Below are 18,864 nucleotides of genomic sequence, written 5' to 3'. Positions count from 1 at the left end.
AGGGGGTACAGAGTTGGCAATGCAGACAACAAACAGGAGATCGTTTCCGATGGCAAGAGTAGCAAGGGGCGAAGGTGTAGTCACCCACTGAACAGAGATCGGCTGCAAGTGTCGTTCGCAGCCCTTGAATATAATGATGATGCGAGTTATTATAAACGTGCTCTTTACCGCTTAGACAAACAAATTAAGAGTGAGGCAGCACGTAAAAGCCACGCTGATATTTGTAGGTTCTTTGACAAGATAGCATCTCGGTTATATGTTGCAAATCCAAAACCACGGCATTGACCAAACCACAAAAGGGGAAGCAGACGACTATGCAAAGAATACGGTCAGCGAGTGGCTGCGCCACAAATATCTGCCATTCAATGCGTTGTTGTTTCATTACATTAAAGCACCATTGTGCACCGAGCAAGGCAAAGGGTGAAAAGTTACAGACATTCACTTAGCCGGGCATGCTCCGGATTAACATAATTTAATACAGCAGCCTCCAGACTTGGCACAAAAGGCAGCATTGTAATTCCCAACGTGGCAAATGCTCTGTTTTAATGTAATCTGTGAATGTATGTTGTATTTGTGTGTACAGGATATGTATTAATATATCCGCTGCTGGATAAGGACCTGCCCGTGGCATGCAGGTCATGGAGTTTAACACGTAGGCTTTCGCGAGCAATATCATCCATAATAGAGGGTTTTGAGTTAGAGAGTGTAAATATCTAAATGTGTCGTTAAAACCCGCCACCACCCGACACAGCCAACTAGTAAGGGTTGTCACATAAACAGAACATGCCAATTCGTCACTCGTACAGCACACCGGTGTGTTGGTGAGCCAAGCCACAACATTTACAATCTGAGTACAACGTTTCGCCAGTAATTACAACTAGCTTCATCAGGCGACAACCAAATTTCTGGACAAGTCTAACTGTTTCGTTTCTTATATAGAGACGTAGATGTGGTGACCACCCTTCTGCACTCTTGTGCCACGTGGGGGGCGGGGGGGGATTACTGAGGCAACATACATTATGCATGTGCATTATGCGAGCCCTTTGAACTTGTCCTTCCTGTCTATTATGTTCATTAAAATAGCCCTATCAACTGTAATCCCTATTGAAGTACGCTGCCCTTTGTAGGCATGCATTTAAGTAATGGATGATTTGATAATTCGCTTCCACGCAGCACTAAGACGGTAGCTATCCGAACGGTGAAAGTTATTTTGATTTCTTTCAATTTCGATAGATTATCTAATTAGTCTTGGCCAGTAGTAGCTAGTTTTGCTCAAAACTTCAACATTATCAAAATCAATTGAGTGTCCTTGTTGGCACGCGTGTTCTACTACTGCTGACAGTTGCATTTGGGAGAATTTAATATATCTCTGATGTTCTTATAGTCTCGTGCTGATCATTCGTCCTGTTTTCCCAACAACGTTTACCACACGTGCAGTTAATCCTGTACACACCTTCTGTTGATAGCTTCCGTAACACATCTTTTGTACAATATATTAGATTCTGTATTTTATATACCGTGCCAAACATCTGGCTAGTTTAGCAGTTATTCCCGCAATGTACGGTATTTGCTCGTTTTAATTACTTGGGCAGTTTCAATGCTCTTGTTATTTGATTTGGTTTTGGTATTCAATGCCCTCTTGATTTGTGCATCATTGTAACCGTTCATTTGCAGCGCTTCTTTAACATGTTGAATTCCACATGTCAGACTGTCACTATCTGACACTTTCTTAGCTCGATGAATGAGCGTCTTGATAAGAGAAGATTTCTGTGCGGGGTGATGGTGTGACTGCATTCAGATAGGCATCAGTATGCGTTTTCTTTCGGTAAACACTGTTATTTAACCATTTCTACCCCGTCCGAGCAGAATATCCAGAAATGGTAGAGTTCTGTCAGCTTCCACTTCCATGGTGAACTGGATGGATGGGTTTTGCGAGTTGAGATGATTTAGAAATGCGTTCAGTGTATCTTTGCCATGTGGCCAGACCATCAATGTGTTATTCACATATCTAAACCAAGCAGATGGTTTTAGTGTGCTTGAAGCTATTGCTTTTGTTTCTAAATCTTCCATGTACAAATTCGCTATCACAGGAGACAAAGGAGAGCCCATTGCTGCTCCTTCCTTTTGTTTATAGAAGTCACCTTGCCACAAGAAGTAGGTGTTCTTTAGACAGTGTTCAGCTAGTCGTGGGATATCTTTGGCTAAACCTTTGTTCGTTATCCAATGAACAAATAATTGTGGGATTTGCACAAAGCAGTTGTAATTTCATGGACCCGAAAGGATAATGGGACGAGTTAACTGCCAACTGGGATTTGAACTCCCTCTAACCACAGGCGGTGTGTGAGGGCCAATAAAACCAGTTAAACAATTAGATTTGACCAGGATCATAATATTGGCCCCATATTTGCAGTTGCAGGCAGGGGTGGAGAGGAATTGTGGACATGGGGAGAGGGTTGAGGAGTGGGGGATGAAGTGTGGTCTGTGCTGTTTGTAAGTGACGTTGCGCAATTAGCGGTGAAGTTGCGTCACCTCGAGAGCTGTGCATAAGCTCACAGAGTTCAGGCCTTTTACGCTTTTTAGCTACAAACATCGCACTTAACTTATTTGCCGTCGAAAATGAGTAGTCTAAACTAAAAACTATTTTTTATTTTATCAGGTAAGGCCCACTGAGCTATATATCTCTTTTTCCGAAGCAACTTGGCCACAAATGATAGGTCAGCGAAGTGGCTTATCATTTGGAAATGTATAGCAGTAGCCAAATACTCTCAACACATGTTTCTAAATGTGAAGAGGAAAACCAGGTCCTGAAAAAAATAATCACACGACCACGGGGACAACATGCAAACTCCAAATATACAGGCATTGGAGTGGGGATCGAAGCCACAACCTCATCCTCCATCCTCATGTATCATATATTTAAATTAACCTGTAATAAACATTCTCACAATTGAAAGCCATTCTGTTATGCTGAAGGTTACTGGAAATCTTTGGGGTTTTTTAATCCAATACTTAAGTTCACACGGGGAACCTGGGGGGTGATGTTTGCATAGGGGGCGTCCGTAACAAAAAACACCTCAAAGCCCAACATGATACGCGTACACATGATGTAAGATGAAGTATGGCAGTGATAAAAGTCCAATGTCACTGTAACATTACCACATGTGAAAAAACGTGTAACCTGATTGATTCTGTAGCCAGTGTTCATTACAATGGCTTTTATGACCCATGTAAGAGCTGTGTAAGTGCTAGTAACATTATCGTCGTCATCACAAAGCTAAATGAAGGCTCTTCACATGCTCACACTGCTAGCTTAGACTCAACATTACTAGAACAGAAAATTATGCCTACTAAATACAGGTAGTCCTCTACTTACGATGGAGATGCGTTACGACGAACCCATCGTAAGTAAAAAATATCGTATGTCGGACCATCGTAACTAGGGGACTATCTGTAGTGGCAGTCTCACCAGCATTCATTATTATTATTACTACTGTAGCTGAGTACCGCGAGGCTCGGGAAAGTGTGAATTTGTGGAAAGGTGCAAGGGCATGCATGATGCAACCTTTGGCAAGTCTCTGTGAGGTGAGTGAGGGCAATTGGGGGCGAACAGGTGTGCGTGTGGGAACACGGGGTTGGCGCCATGGAGACGGAAGCTTAAGTGGGAGCACGTGCGGACTCAGAATGAGGCGGGATATATAAGCAGGAGTGTGTGTGAGTTCTGGGTCGCCGGGGGAGAGTGAATTCGCCGTCGTTGGGAGAGGAACGAGAGTCTGCGTGGACAACATCCCAGCCGCCGCCGAAGGGATCGAGATGTAGAGGTCTCGCCTCGTCACCGGATGCTGTTGGATGATCCCCCGCCTGGGGCAGACGAGTGGGTAGACAAAGGGAAGCCGTACTGGGGCGTAGATAGCTGAAGGAATGTCTGCGTAAAGGACAGAGTTCTGACGTGCACCATAACGGGTGGAAGCGTTGAGTGCAGAAAGTGTAAACAACCAGTGAGTGTACAGTGGACAGAATGTGTACGAGTGAATAAACGGCAAGCAGCCTTAAGTAAGAATCCTCGTCTCCATCTGTTTCTACAATCCTCCTTGGTGTCAAGAAGTACTATTCTACATTTGGTGTCGGAAGTGGCCGTCGTTGAACCTTCACAAGAGCAACGCTGTTTATTTTCAAAGAAGCCGAAACCCTTCGCTGGCGTTGAGTAGAAGCCGGCAGCGAAGTGCAAGAACCAACCGGTGGTGCAGATGGACGACGAAGGATGCACCAGAGTTCTCCCCGCGATGACCCCGGAGTCCGGAGCCCCGGGGAGGTGCCCCGGGGGGGGGGGGGGGGGGGGCGACTGCAGCCTGCGCGGGAGGAGGCTGCGGGCCCCGACTGGCCACCATCGAAGGAGAGCTGGGGCGACATCGCCGGCCGACTCGACCAGCTGCTGACGTCGATGGAATGGCTGGGAGTTGGCGAGTCAGCAGCGGGGCTGCGGGAGGACGCGGCCGCCATTGGGTCGCTGCGGCGGTTCGCGCCGCTCCTCGGCTGCGGCGGTTCGCGCCGTTACTGCGGCTGCAGGCGTTCCCGCCATTTGGCACGCGGCTGCGACGCGGCATTCAGGCGCCATTGCCGTCGCTGTGCGTCTGCCGCCGCGTGTTTTCTGCAGGCTGCTGCGCCTTCTGCGCTGCGCCGGCCTGGCGGAGCGCCACTAGTGCCCTGCGATGGCGAGCGGGGTGCGATTGGAGTGAGAAGAGCGGGGGAGGACGTCGGCTGAGAGGGTGAGAGGAGCCCGCGATTTGAAGAGATGGTTCCCGACGTCTGGAGTCTGGGGGGCCGCCTGCGTTATGTTTGTGGGGTGAGCCGGCACGCAGGAAAGCGCACCGCCACTGCGCGAGGGGCTTTTTGCTTGCGGGGGGGGGGGAGCAGGCCGGCGCCGTTAGTGTGACGGGCGCAGCGGGACACTGCTTGAAGGGACTTTTCGAAATTGGCCGTCCGGTATTGTGTTTTCCTCGCAGACGGTCATTCCCCCCTTGTTTTTTTGCATTCTTGGATTGTTGGTGGTGTTATATTGTTCTTATATCGTGGCAATAGGGGTGTTAGCTTGGGGGTTCTGTGTTAGAGTGTGTTGTTGTTTTGTGACGTTTTTGCTGCTTGTCGTAGGGGTCGTCTAGATTTTTTTTATATATATAAGGTGACAATGACAGCCGGGACGGCTGATTTTTCTTCACGGAGGGGGGGGTCATGTAGAGGAGTACCGCGAGGGATGAGCACGGGAAAGTTTGAGTTTGTGGAAAGTTCATGCAAGGGCATGCATGATGCAAGCTTGCGCAAGTCTCTGTGAGCGAGGGCAATTGGGGGCGAACAGGTGTGCGTGTGGGAACAGGGGGTTGGCACCATGGAGACAGCAGCTTAAGTGGGAGCACGTGATGCGAGGGGCGCCTTGCAGATGGAAGCTTAAGTGGGAGCACGTGCGGACTCAGAATGAGGGGCGGTATATAAGCAGGAGTGTGCATGAGTCTGGGTTGCCGTGGGGAGAGTGAAGTCGCCGTCGTTGGGAGAGAGAGGAACGAGAGCCTGCGTGGACGACATCCCAGCCGCCGCCGAAGGAGGGCTCGAGATGAACAGGTCTTACCTCGTCGCCGGGCGGTGTTGGATGATCCCCTGCCCGGGGAAAATAAGTGGGTATACAAAGGGAAGCCATACCGGGGCATAGATAGCTGAAGGGATGTCCGCGTAAAGGACAGATCTGACGTGTGCCATAACGGGTGTAAGCGTCGAGTGCAGAGAGTGTAAACAACCAGTGAGTGTACAGTGGACAGAGTGTGTACAAGTTAATAAACGGCAAGCAGCCTAAAGTAAGAATCCTCGTCTCCGTCTGGTTTTACAATCCTCCTTGGTGTCAAGAAGTACTATTCTACACAACCATAAGCAATTAATATTCAAAATTGATTTATTAATACTCACGAAGAGATGACAACAATGATGGTGATAATGATCATGAAAAGGATAAGTCAACCCTGAGCAATTGGAAGTTTTGGTAGTATGCTATTTAAAATCACAAATATGAATTCTTCCACAGCAGTGTCGCATGTGAATGCCACCAGCAGAATGCAGTGTGGTTGCAAGGCGTGGCGATGGCAACAGAAAGGGAGGGGGAAATTGCTGTTGCCTTTCGATGGGAAGGGGCAAAGCTTTTGCACACATTACAGTGTAACTAAAACTGCACGTAATGGACATGCTCTTTGTAAGTAATATTTGTCAAAAAGGTTACACAACCTGAATGCTAGTCAGTAGAAAATGTAGCCAAGCAGTTAGTATAATCACCGCTTGCCAAGTTTACAGTAAATGACATGGCATTTTATGCGTGTGCAGCAAAGACATTCCAAATGAAAATAAAATCACCCTGTGGGCTACTGTGGAATGAATACATGCAGGATGACTGGGAACATGAACACTCGTGAACAGTCAGCTGGTGGCGACTATGCACGCCTGTAGTCCAGCACTGTGGAGGCGAGGGTTGGTGGGTCACACAACGGTTGTGAAACTCCCTTCCCGTGGGCGTCCATGTATGTAGTGAGATGTTAACGTCCTCGCCTGCTATGAAAAAGGTCGTGGGTTCGATCCCGCCCCTGACGCTTGTATATTTGGAGGTTGCATGTTTCTCTCCCCGTGGTTGCATGGATTTTTCTCCAGTTCCTCCATTTTTCCCTCGACATTTAAAATCAACATGTGTTTAGAGTATTTAGCTGCTGTAAATGTCCACATGAGCCACTTAATGGAGCTTTCATTTGTGGCTAGGTCGCTTCTGAAAAAGAGCCATACATTTTGATTTAAGGCTATTGTGACTGCAGAGATTCATATTCTTTCGGTAAAGTCACGTAGAAGGGAAACAATAAAATTATAAAAAATATAAAACAATAAAATTCTCGTGACGTTTCGACTGCATCATCATCAGGTGTGAAAACCACAGCAAGAAAATTTGAAAAAAAATTATTGCTGTGGTTTTCACACCTGATGATGATTGCTTGTGTTGCAGTCGAAACATCGTGATAATTTTATTGTTTCCCTTCTACGTGACTTTACCGAAAGAACCAAGAATATGAAAAAGAGCTATACAGTGAGGGAAAAAAGTATTTGATCGCCTGCTGATTTTGTACGTTTGCCCACTGATAAAGAAATGATCAGTCTATAATTTTAATGGTAGGTTTATTTGAACAGTGAGAGAGAGAATAACAAAAAAATCCAGAAAAACGCATGTCAAAAATGTTATGAATTGATTTGCATTTTAATGAGGGAAATAAGTATTTGACCCCTCTGCAAAACATGACTTAGTACTTGGTGGCAAAAACCTTGTTGGCAATCACAGAGGTCAGACGTTTCTTGTAGTTGGCCACCAGGTTTGCACACATCTCAAGAGGGATTTTGTCCCACTCCTCTTTGCAGATCTTCTCCAAGTCATTAAGGTTTCGAGGCTGACATTTGGCAACTCGAACCTTCAGCTCCCTCCACAGATTTTCTATGGGATTAAGGTCTGGAAACTGGCTAGGCCACTCCAGGAACTTAATGTGCTTCTTCTTGAGCCACTCCTTTGTTGCCTTGGCCGTGTGTTTTGGGTCATTGTCATGCTGGAATACCCATCCACGACCCATTTTCAATGCCCTGGCTGAGGGAAGGAGGTTCTCACCCAATATTTGACGGTACATGGCCCCGTCCATCGTCCCTTTGATGCGGTGAAGTTGTCCTGTCCCCTTAGCAGAAAAACATCCCCAAAGCATAATGTTTCCACCTCCATGTTTGACGGTGGGGATGGTGTTCTTGGGGTCATAGGCAGCATTCCTCCTCCAAACACGGCGAGTTGAGTTGATGCCAAAGAGCTCCATTTTGGTCTCATCTGACCACAACACTTTCACCCAGTTGTCCTCTGAATCATTCAGATGTTCATTGGCAAACTTCAGACGGACATGTATATGTGCTTTCTTGAGCAGGGGGACCTTGCGGGCGCTGCAGGATTTCAGTCCTTCACGGCGTAGTGTGTTACCAATTGTTTTCTTGGTGACTATGGTCCCAGCTGCCTTGAGACAAGATCCTCCCGTGCAGTTCTGGGCTGATTCCTCACCGTTCTCATGATCATTGCAACTCCACGAGGTGAGATCTTGCATGGAGCCCCAGGCCGAGGGAGGTTGACATTTCTTTTGTGTTTCTTCCATTTGCGAGTAATCGCACCAACTGTTGTCACCTTCTCACCAAGCTGCTTGGCAATGGTCTTGTAGCCCATTCCAGCCTTGTGTAGGTCTATAATCTTGTCCCTGACATCCTTGGAGAGCTCTTTGGTCTTGGCCATGGTGGAGAGTTTGGAATCTGATTGATTGATTGATTGCGTCTGTGGACAGGTGTCTTTTATACAGGTGTAGCGCCATGGATGGGCTGCACTTGCAGGCAATGACAGGCAGCCCTGAAGCAGTTGGGGGGCTGTGAGGGATTCTACGATCCCTCGCAAACACTCCCAAAGGCTGGGGGGCTGCGGCTGCATTGACCTGCAACGGCAGACATGCGGACCTCAGTGGGGGACTCTGGGGTCACCCACGTTCCTCACCGAGGTTCGCACCTCGGCTGAGAAACGGATATAAGGCGAACCTCCGGAGAGGTCCAGGCAGTTTAAAAACCGAAGCAGTTGGAGACGGAAGCAGTTGGAAGATAACCAGTTTAAGAAGGAAGACCTGCTAGAGGAGGACTCTGAACCCCTAGCTTCGCCGTCCTTTTAAGGGCCGAAGCTCTGTGAGGTCAGTGTTGGACCTGTACCTTGGCTGGGTCAGGTCAGGTAGTCTCACATAGTATATTATAGCCGGAGGACCTGGAGCGTAGTCGGGTTAGGCATGCTACATAGGAGGCGTATAGTATACCAAGTGGAAGAGGTCCTCAAGATCAACTGCATGAAGAATTGATGTATAGTAGTTAGGGTACGTGTGGATAATAAAGACGTGCCCCCCCCCTACGAAGTGTCTCCGGAGCAACACTACACAGGTAACAAGCTGAGATTAGGAGCACTCCCTTTAAGAGTGTGCTCCTAATCTCAGCTCGTCACCTGTATAAAAGACACCTGGGTTTGCAGAGGGGGTCAAATACTTTTTCCCTCATTAAAATGCAAATAAATTTATAACATTTTTGACACTGTTCAAATAAACCTACCATTAAAATTATAGACTGATCATTTTTTTGTCAGTGGGCAAACGTACAAAATTAGCAGGAGATCAAATACTTTTTTCCCTCACTGTATAGCTCAGTGGGTCTTACCTAGTAAGATAAAAATACAATAGAAATACAATTTATGTATGTTGAACTTCCTTCGCACCATTCAAAGCCAAGGTGCTATACCCTGGCTTGCTGAAGGCAGTACAGAAAAACATGTGGAATCCACCTGAATCCACATCGGTATGGGATAGTGTTTCCCTCTTGCACGCAAGGGTTTTTTTTCCGGGTGCTCCAGTTTCTTCCCACATGTAAATACTCAATATTTAACCGATAACACCTGAATATATAGAGGACCACAGAGATCGGGTAATTGCGCAGCTGTCTAAATGTCAAAATGATGGGCCACTTTGTTGAGCTATCATTTGTGGCCAGGTCGCTTTGCCTGGTAGGATGGGGATGGTTTAGTCTTACTTGTATGTGTTTGGGTGAGTTGTTTACCTTTCTTGTACTTTGCACGACTATCATGTGTTTGTACTGTTTGTTGCTGTAATGATCTCACCCGTCCCGACTGGACGACTGTGAAAAAGAGCTTTATAGCTCATCGGACTCCTCCAATTTAAATATTTTTATTCTGATTCTGTGGTACGTCCTTGGTGCCTCTGACCGAGTCGTTCTCTGTCTACGAGAGCGAGCGAATACCGTGCGTGTTCCAAGCTGAAATTATAACCCTCGTGGCAAGAAGTTGGGGCACACCATCTATTTACTTCACGGACGAGAACCTTTCGTCTACAGCTACGCTACACTCAATCACCATCTGTCACAAATCCCTCACCTTCGCCATAGGTCTATGAACCCAAAAGACAATTGCAAGGCTTTTGTGGGTGGGTGGGCGGTGGGGAGAGGTGAGCTTTAATGAAGCACATATTGTCAAACACCCTGCATGTGAGGTACGCTATTATCCGTACCGAATCTACACGAATCAGTGTGTTCGGTCGAACTCACTTTAAAAAACGCAAGCCCGTGAGTGGGCAGCCTTGCCATTTGCTCTTTTAACAGTTCTCACCAAATACCTTCCAGTTGTGCTACTGGTTATACTTCCTTTATTCTGTAACAACCTATATGGAGAGGAGTATTGTGAGTAACCGATGAGGGGGCGAACAGAAGGAGGTGCGAGCGGGTTGACAGTCAAGGATGACGTAACGTCACGGGTTACGCAAGGGGCTTCGGAGAGCACCTTCGGGAACAAGGGCGGGGCCGAGCTGGTGGGGAGGAGCCGCCAAAGGGGTTCTCAAGGGGGACCCCGTGACGAAGGCGGGGTCGTCGTGGGGAGCCAGGGTAAGGACCGACCGGAGTGAGTGTCTCTCCCCTCGTCGCGGAGCAGTGTTGGCTGAACCCCTGCTCCGGGCAGATGAGTGAGAGAGCCTAAGGGATAGCCAAGAGTAAAAGAGTAGGGTAGAGGACCAGGGTCTCTCCTCATCGTGGGACTGTTGGATGATCACCCGTCCGGGGCAGATGGGTGAGAGAGCCAAGGGATAGCCAAGGGTAGGGTCCAAAAAGTATAAGTGTCCGGGGAAGGACCAAGATAGAGTGCACCTACACTAGTGTGAGCAACAGCCCTTTAGTATTCCTTGTCTCCGCATGGTGCTACTACACAACATATAGACAAGCAGGGACTTTAGGTCCACGGGCAACAACAAAGACAGCTGCTATGAAACCTGTATATTGTTTTCTAAATGGTGATACAGGTTGACTGGAACTCACTAAGCTCTGTGAGAACTCAGTGATGGGGCTTGTTACCCAAACAAATATATTTAGAGAAGGAATTGTTGGGATATTACAGCAACGTTGCTTCATCTAGCCATTGTAAAGATTACAATGTTGGACATGACATACAAAGTCAAGTGAATCGTGACACGTGGGCCCCCATGCTCAAATAAGCATGGAGGTGGCGCTCATCAATGTAGTAATGCTGAATCAGTGGTGAAATTCAGCATAGGCCAGTATCTCCAGAGGGTAACCACTGTTTGACTTTCCAGTGGAAGCTTCTGAAGGATGAAGTACTGGATGAGTCAATCCGTGAGCAAGAATTTAACTTGTGCTCTTCTGGGGAAGGACAAACTAAACTAAATACAAAAAAGCATTCCAGTGTATGTTGATTAACTGTGACTAACCCAACCGATAATAGGTACTGCATATTGTCAGATTAACATAATCCATTGTAATTTATATGACTACATTAACCCCCTCTGGTTTTCGCACCTGATAGGCTCACAATGATGACATCACCTTTCCTCTATTGAAGACTGAAACAGGAAGACTTCTTCACAATTATGGAAAATCGCCTGATGAGGCTGGTTGCAATCACCAGCGAAACATCGTACTCAAATTGTAAATGCTGTGGGTTTACTTTCCAACACGCCGTTGTCCTGAAGTAGTAACTAACTGGCATGTTTTGTTTACATGAAAAACCTTACTAATTGGCTGTGTCGGGTGGTAGTGGGTAAACGACATATTTATATTTATGCAATCTAATCCAAAAAACCTTTATAATTGGATTGTGACCTTATGACTGAGTAAAGTGCTCTGACCACCTGGGCAGTTGAAGGTACCAGAAGAGACGGTTATTAAACTCCGTGAAAGGAAGACAGAACCAAACACGTACTTCGCCAATGGGTGCTGGTGATATAACTGCATCGATGTTTAAAAAATATATGGGAGTCATGTCACGTAAGTTCCATTGGGATGCGCCTGATCATTCTTACTTGGTGATAAGAGGCCACTGCATGTCTATTTATATTATCCACTACAACATCGCGCAATACATTCTGAACACACAGCCTAGGCGCCTATCTACTAGGTAACGGCGATGTTTTTTTCCCTTGCATGTCTTTACGGTTCGTCGTTACGCGACAATCCCTCCCGCAGTGTCGCCAGGAGGTAGCCTCGTGCTCGCGAATTTCCAGAACAAAACGGACAATGCCACGGCCACGTGAGCGGGTGCCGAGGAGAGTCGACGGGGAAGGCTCGACATCGGCAGCGGCCGTGGCGCATGGGCGTCCGCAACAGAGGCCGTTGATTCACGCTCGCATTAGCCTCCGCTTCACGCTCACGCGCGCATTCGCTCACAGTCACTGGGCTGACAACATCGCTTATGGTCACATGCTTTACCACTGACCCGATTCCCAGCTGCATTGCCGATAAATGTACTGCCATTTGTTAAATAAACTCGTTATTTATTGCACTCTATTTTGTAATGCAGTGGATAAGTTGTCTATGTATTAATCAGGCTGGATCGGTGCTGTGACCAGAGCACAAGGCTAAATATCTAAAGGTCGTGAGTTCAAATGTCAGTTGGGGGTCAACACAGCCCATCAGCCCTCGAAGGGTCAACAAAATGAGGGATACTTTGTGGAAAATCAACAGTGACTTTGTTATAAAATGACTAGACTCTGCAATATGAACGAGTTATTTTAGTTTTTATTACGGAAGAGCAGCACAGCTTTATCCCAAGGCTTCAGAAGATGTCCTGTTATTGCATATTTTTGAAAAACATCACATTTTTTAAAATGAAAATATATTGCCCAGGAAAGCCCCACTGAGTCCCAAGACTTTCTTTTCATGACTGTGCCACTTACAAATGTTTTCCCAGTTCCTTTTTTTTAGTATTTTTAGCAATGTCCTTATCGAGACCATGTCTTACAGATTAATGACTTGGACTTTAAAATCCCCTATGTTTTAAGTCATGACTTTTAGATTATGGTTATGGATTTCATATTTAATATTGACAACAAGAACAGGTGTCAAACATGTGTTGCTCCTGCTCCGTTAACGTCAACATTACAGGCATCATAAACAGACGTAAAAATATCACTGATGCATATAATACTACGTGTTAAAATGGATATGGTTGCAGGAAAAAACTATTTGAAAAAAATATATATAATATCCTGAAAAAGAACCAAAAAAACATGTTACTGAACAACTGAAATAGAGGATGTTTTATCAGCCGTAAAAAAAAAAAACTGGAGAAAATATTTTAATAACTAACGTATAAAAAACAACAACCCGACTTTGTGACCACACTGAGCGGTCAGTTCACCCTGCCATTGCTCCAGCGCAGTGCCCTGGATATTTTCCACTCATCGTGACATAAAAAAAAATCTGCATCGATACGTATCGCGATGTGGTAACTTTGCTAATTCTACAAAATCAAATGATCAATTTACATTTCCAAGTGAAAAACATCTCCAGCACTTTCCTAACAAATGATGTAATCAAAACACAAAAAATGTAATTCTCAACGACTGACCCAATTTCTATAAAACCTTTATTGCAAAGCAGGCCACAGTGCAATAACCAGACACATATCCCCCGTATAGCTTCGGTAGACTTATTTGGGCAAGTGCTTATGAAAGCCAGGACAGCAGCACACAAGGGGGTGGCCAGCACCACGCCCAAACTTCACTAGGTACTCATTTGAGGCCGAGTTGACCTAGGGGAGGCTCAGGACCGCTTAAGATAATCATCACCGGTGTTGGTGGCCGTGAGCAGGAATCAAACTCAGGTAGCACAGCGCGCTAATTGCTGCACTACAGCTCCCCCACGACTACCATAACCAGAAAGGCAACAATGATAGCCAAAACTATTTATAAAAAAACTATAATTAAGCAGTCTCAGCAAAATATTGGAAATTAATAAGTTGACAATTGTGTTAACTCGGTGAAATAAAAACACGTTTAGATCCAAATCAATGGGCCTTCTCAGTCAATATTTTCCCATTTTTCTCTGTCATTATCATCATCATTGCCGAGTGTTTGTGACCTCGGTGATGAGGATATTTCACTCTCGGTAATGCTAGGTTTTCCTATAAACATTCGTATGCAGTTCTGCTGGCAAAATATACAATGCAATTTGTTCATCTTAGTCCAGCGGTCGGTAATCAGGGGCGCCGGAGCCCCACTGCTTCGTGACCTAATTTATTGAGGCCCGTTTCGTATTCACATGCATTGTGGCTCTGGAAATATTGAATTCCTTACCGATTTAGAATAAAAATGCCCCTTCGTGTTACTTTAGTTGCCGACGGCTGTCTTAAGTCTCTGTTCCTCTTTCCTTTAACCTGACATGACATCAGCAGTTTCATCCAGACTGTCCCCTAAGTATGTGCGCACAACACTTACATTCCTGTCTTACTACAAAGGTTTACAGTATACACAGCAGTGTTCTTCACTACATTTCAGAGGGGGGGGGGGGGGCACTTTCGCCGATAAGATATCATCAGTGACGAGGGCTGCCACACATTTGAAACAATTGACAGCATGACGATGGGGGATTGTTTTCACATTTATGTGTTGTCGGTGGCCGCGTGTCAGGGGTGGCACTAAAGGCCACCAGGGCCCGCCAGTGTCCCGTGGGCCTTGCGACGACGAACACTGGTCTAGATATTTCACCGGACCCTTTCGTGGGTTGGTCTTGCCGTCCGAGAGATATGCAATCGTCCTCTCCAGCGCCATACTTCAACAGCTTTGCGCTCTCCTTCCTCTCAAGTTGCATTGAGTGCCATGTGTTCCACGATAACTCATTTAATCACCGCGAATACTGCTTATAACATCATGTTAAAAATCACAGGTCACACTTTGGTGACAAGACTCGGACGAGTCAAAATTGAGTGCGACAGGAAATCATTGAGGAAGGCTGAAGGAAAGAGCGTTCTTTTTCTTATTACGCTGAAACAGCATCCTTGCAGTCTTGACTTATTCATGGAGAGAGTGTGTTTAGGGAGACATTGGTGCAAGAGGGAATTAAGAAGCTGAAAGCGTTTCCTTTCACAAGATCGCAGTTGGCACTGAATAGGGGTCCTTTGAGACCATGACGGTATGAGCTGTCCGCAATCAGTGCTGACTGTGACATATGTGACATCTGCCAAATGACATACTTCTGAGTGACATCATCTCAGTGTATTATACTGCGCGAAAATCCTACTATAATGAGCCAAGAATGTCTGTAGTAACATGCGTGACGTCACTCCACATGCCGCACCACCCCGTCATGAATATTCATGAGCGGGTGGAATTTTACCCTCCCGCAGAAGGTCGAGTGGAAATAAATAAATATTGCAAATTCGCTTTAAGTTTGACGTTTCTTTATTTTAAGTTGATATAATAAATAATTCTACGCAGCAACAAAGTGCATTTGGTGTCTTTATTTATTTCTTCGGCACTTGAGACAAAAAGTCTAATTTATGCTTCTACATTATGGTAAAATAGAAATTTATCGGTGATTTTCCAGATACTGTATCGAATTCCAAATTATTTCAAGCCCAGCGACCGGAAGCAGAAGAGAATAAAGTATCAGAGCAGTGAATTTGAACAAATTGAAGGTCAGTTAAATACAGTGCTACAGTGACATGAATTGAGGTGTTTTATGACATAGTTTCGTGCAAGATTCACTACCATTAATAAAGTGTTACAGTGAAACGCAGTGAAGTGTTTGATGACTTTGTTTTGTGTAAGATTCACTGCCATTAAATTTACACAACATACAATTATAATCTGCTACATTTTTTCGTAAATATTACAGCTTCCGTCCTAGGACGGGCAAACAAGCTGGTTACAAAAATAACCCCCGACTGTCTCCCTTCATCAGCATGCACACACATGCCATAACTAAAAACGGTTTGACATTCACACCAACTGTGTGTGATTTGGACCATGTGGGTATGATCAAATCGAGATGGGCAGCTTTGGAGAGAGTGGTCAATCCACTTCCTCTGCTGTTTTCCAAAACTTTCTACCCTGATCATGCGCACACTGCCAACTCCATCCAGGTCCACTAAGACTTTCCTCTGCTCCTATGCTTGCAAATGACCATTCTTCCCCTTCTGGAATCCCGGTCAATCTTTGTACGTATGTTGCATGTACGTTGAACTTCAACCGTGATAATCTTTACTGTATTGTGGGTTTGCTTTCTCTCTGCTCTGACCCAGTTTTATGAATATAAAAATCTGATTCCCCTGCCTATTGTACAGAATCTTGAGATACTACTTTGTGAAGATACTTTATTAATTCTAGTTATGTTGAATTTAAAAAGAGACTGGCCCCCACCCCCATAAAATTGAAATGTGGTATGGAGCAGCTGGCCAGGAGGCTGTGTGGCACAGCGAATCGTGGACGGGGGGTGGGGTGATTCGGAGAATTGTCCCTCTTCCCTCTTGGATCAATAAAATGAACACCAGCTTTGTAGAGAGACTGGTCACTGCCTCCGATTGCATCTCCCAATTAGCACGGTTGGCTATGTACGTTGCGAAAGACGTTGAACATACGTACTTACGTATACGCCGCGGAAACGTGGACCTTCCACGCAATAACACATGGCCTGTCAATGGAGAGTGGTAAGTGCTACCAATCAGAGTTGTGTTTGTGCCGGGACACACTGGTTGTCGAGTCATGTAGTCAGCATGCTGAATGCTGAGTCGCTATTCACTGGATTGGGAGGTCTCTGTCTTGTAGCAGTGAATGTTGACTATGGAGCCTTTCCAGAATGCATCGTCTGTTGTGAAGTGCATGTTAAAGTCCCTGCCACATCGATAGCAGGACGGGGCTGATGTGTGCCAAGTGGCATGACTCAAATTACATCACTAGTGGTATGAGTAGAAGAAATGACGTTATTTCTGACGGAGCTTTAGTAAATGTGAAATGTACATATCTAATTTAAATTACTTTAAAGCGGGTACATTTTTCAAATTGCAGCATTTAATAGCCAAATATTCATCGTCACTGTGACAGAATAATCATGTACGTGCATAGAATACAAACTGGCACGGCAATTAGGTCAATTCAAGTATGTCTTACCGACAAAATGATAACACAGTATGTTTTAGCGTGCTAAGTTAACGTGTGTTATTTGCCATAAAAGCAAAGCATTCCACACTCCCACAGGGCCACAACGTAAGTGAACGTGAGCTCACACTGCTGACCCTGGCGTAAATCTTGCCAACATGAAATTAAAACGAAGTCTCAATCTGAACCGGCGTCTTATGGATTCAACTTGTTCATGCAGCTATATTGCTGCTTTGCAGTGTTGTCCCGTGTTGGCATCGCACCATGGTTTGAAGGCCTATTTTGTTGTTGATAAAAAAAGCCAATCTCACGTGCCCACAAATGATGTGCAATCATGAATCACTCGAGGACCACACCTCATAGCAGCAGCAGCAATCAAGCAAGCAAGCTTCTCTATCCCCCCCCCCTACACGCAGAAGCGTGCGGACCTGAATCTGCAATGAGCTACATCAGCAAGTTGCCTATGAACAGGTGGGGGAGGGAAAGATCGGTAGGGTGAATGAGGCCTCTCGATGGACACATCTGCGACCATTCGTGGCGAATTTCCCTTGGTGCTGCAAATCAAACACCACACTGGGTTCGAGGTATGGGTCAACATTTTCCACACCAATTAAAACAAGTGTGTGTTGTTGTTGTTGATCGGAAAAATGGAAGGAACCGGAAAGAGAGGGAGGCCTCAGAGATTGGCTTGACGACTGCACAACAGATCGATGCCAGAAAGATGTGGCCACTACTTTACATTATTGGCACAAGACAGAGAGGAAAGTGGAAACAAATGACGAACGTGCAGTGGACACCTACGAAGCTATCTTCCCATGGATCGTGATGATGATGACTCAAAGTGTGGGTCGGTAAAGTTTAGTTTTACGAGCGTCGTTAATAACGGGTACTCTTACTTGGTTCAATACTGTGTATGGTATTCTGGTTAAATACACGGAACCCTGATTCAATAATATATGGTCAAACACTGCATTCTTACCTGGCTATATAAAAAATTACCTCACTTGGTGAAACAATACTCTTACACCTGGTACTGTACAGTATTCTGCAATGTTTCAATACAGTATATCAGCTGGTTAATCATATACATTGTAACACGGTTGACTACTGTAATGCATTACTGATAAATAACGTTCATCTCACGTGGTTTAACTGAACCCTCACTGTGTTCAACTACTCTTATTATCCCACTTGTGTAACAGCAAGAGTGGCGGTGCACCTCAGCTGGTCAAACGTTGTACAGTACTCTCACAAAGTTATATAGCAACTCTGATAATCCCACTGGTTTTAAGAGTAAAAGCGTGAGTGTGTCTCAGCTGGTTAGATACAGGACAACGCATCTCTCTCTGTGAGATCCACTGGGCAGCATCACCACCGCTCCCACCGCAACTTGAAGCGATCTGCTGCTGCTGATGCTGCTGATCATCTCCAGGGTCATCAACTACTCCCCCTCACTCTTTAAAAAAACTCGACAGACATTACTTAGCGAAGAGAATCACACCACCACCACAGACACCACACCACCACCACCACCACACACACCACCCCCCGTCTCTCCTCACCTCAGGATAACGACGAGCAGAGCCGCAGTCACGAAAATTCTCTTCATATTTTGACAACGGGAGGCATCGTCGCCGCGCTGGTAACGTGGGCGACTTGCGGCGAGCGAAGCTCAGACGTCGGTGAGGGTGAGATTGGAGGAGCGGGAAGACAAACGTCGTTTAAATGGTGAGAGATCTTAATTCGGAGTTTGAAAATAAAAAAAAGTGGCAAGCTGAGACGCGCGCCTCACTGCCCCAGCGCGGCCACGACGGTCGATATGACGTCACGTCCGGGAGAGGGCTCGACCGAGACC

The 18,864-nt window shown here is 45.8% G+C and overlaps 1 protein-coding gene across 2 annotated transcripts in view; it reads right to left on the bottom strand.

Moving 5' to 3' along the window:
- The window catches only part of LOC116945011 (SUN domain-containing ossification factor-like), a 92,216-nt gene extending 73,352 nt beyond the window's left edge, over positions 1-18,864 (bottom strand). Inside the window, exon 1 of one of the 2 annotated variants that reach the window (XM_032959060.2) lies at positions 18,572-18,864. In XM_032959060.2, the coding sequence (XP_032814951.1) occupies positions 18,572-18,618 (47 nt within the window). In that variant the 5' untranslated portion in view covers positions 18,619-18,864. The remainder of the gene's footprint in view (positions 1-18,571) is intronic. The other variant, XM_032959061.2, reaches the window with a different exon arrangement.

This window comes from Petromyzon marinus, chromosome 22 (assembly GCF_048934315.1).
Source record: "Petromyzon marinus isolate PM22_M1 ecotype Great Lakes invasive population chromosome 22, UKy_Petmar_22M1.pri1.0, whole genome shotgun sequence".
NCBI lineage: Eukaryota > Metazoa > Chordata > Hyperoartia > Petromyzontiformes > Petromyzontidae > Petromyzon > Petromyzon marinus.
This window is presented reverse-complemented; position numbering and strand designations above follow the sequence as displayed.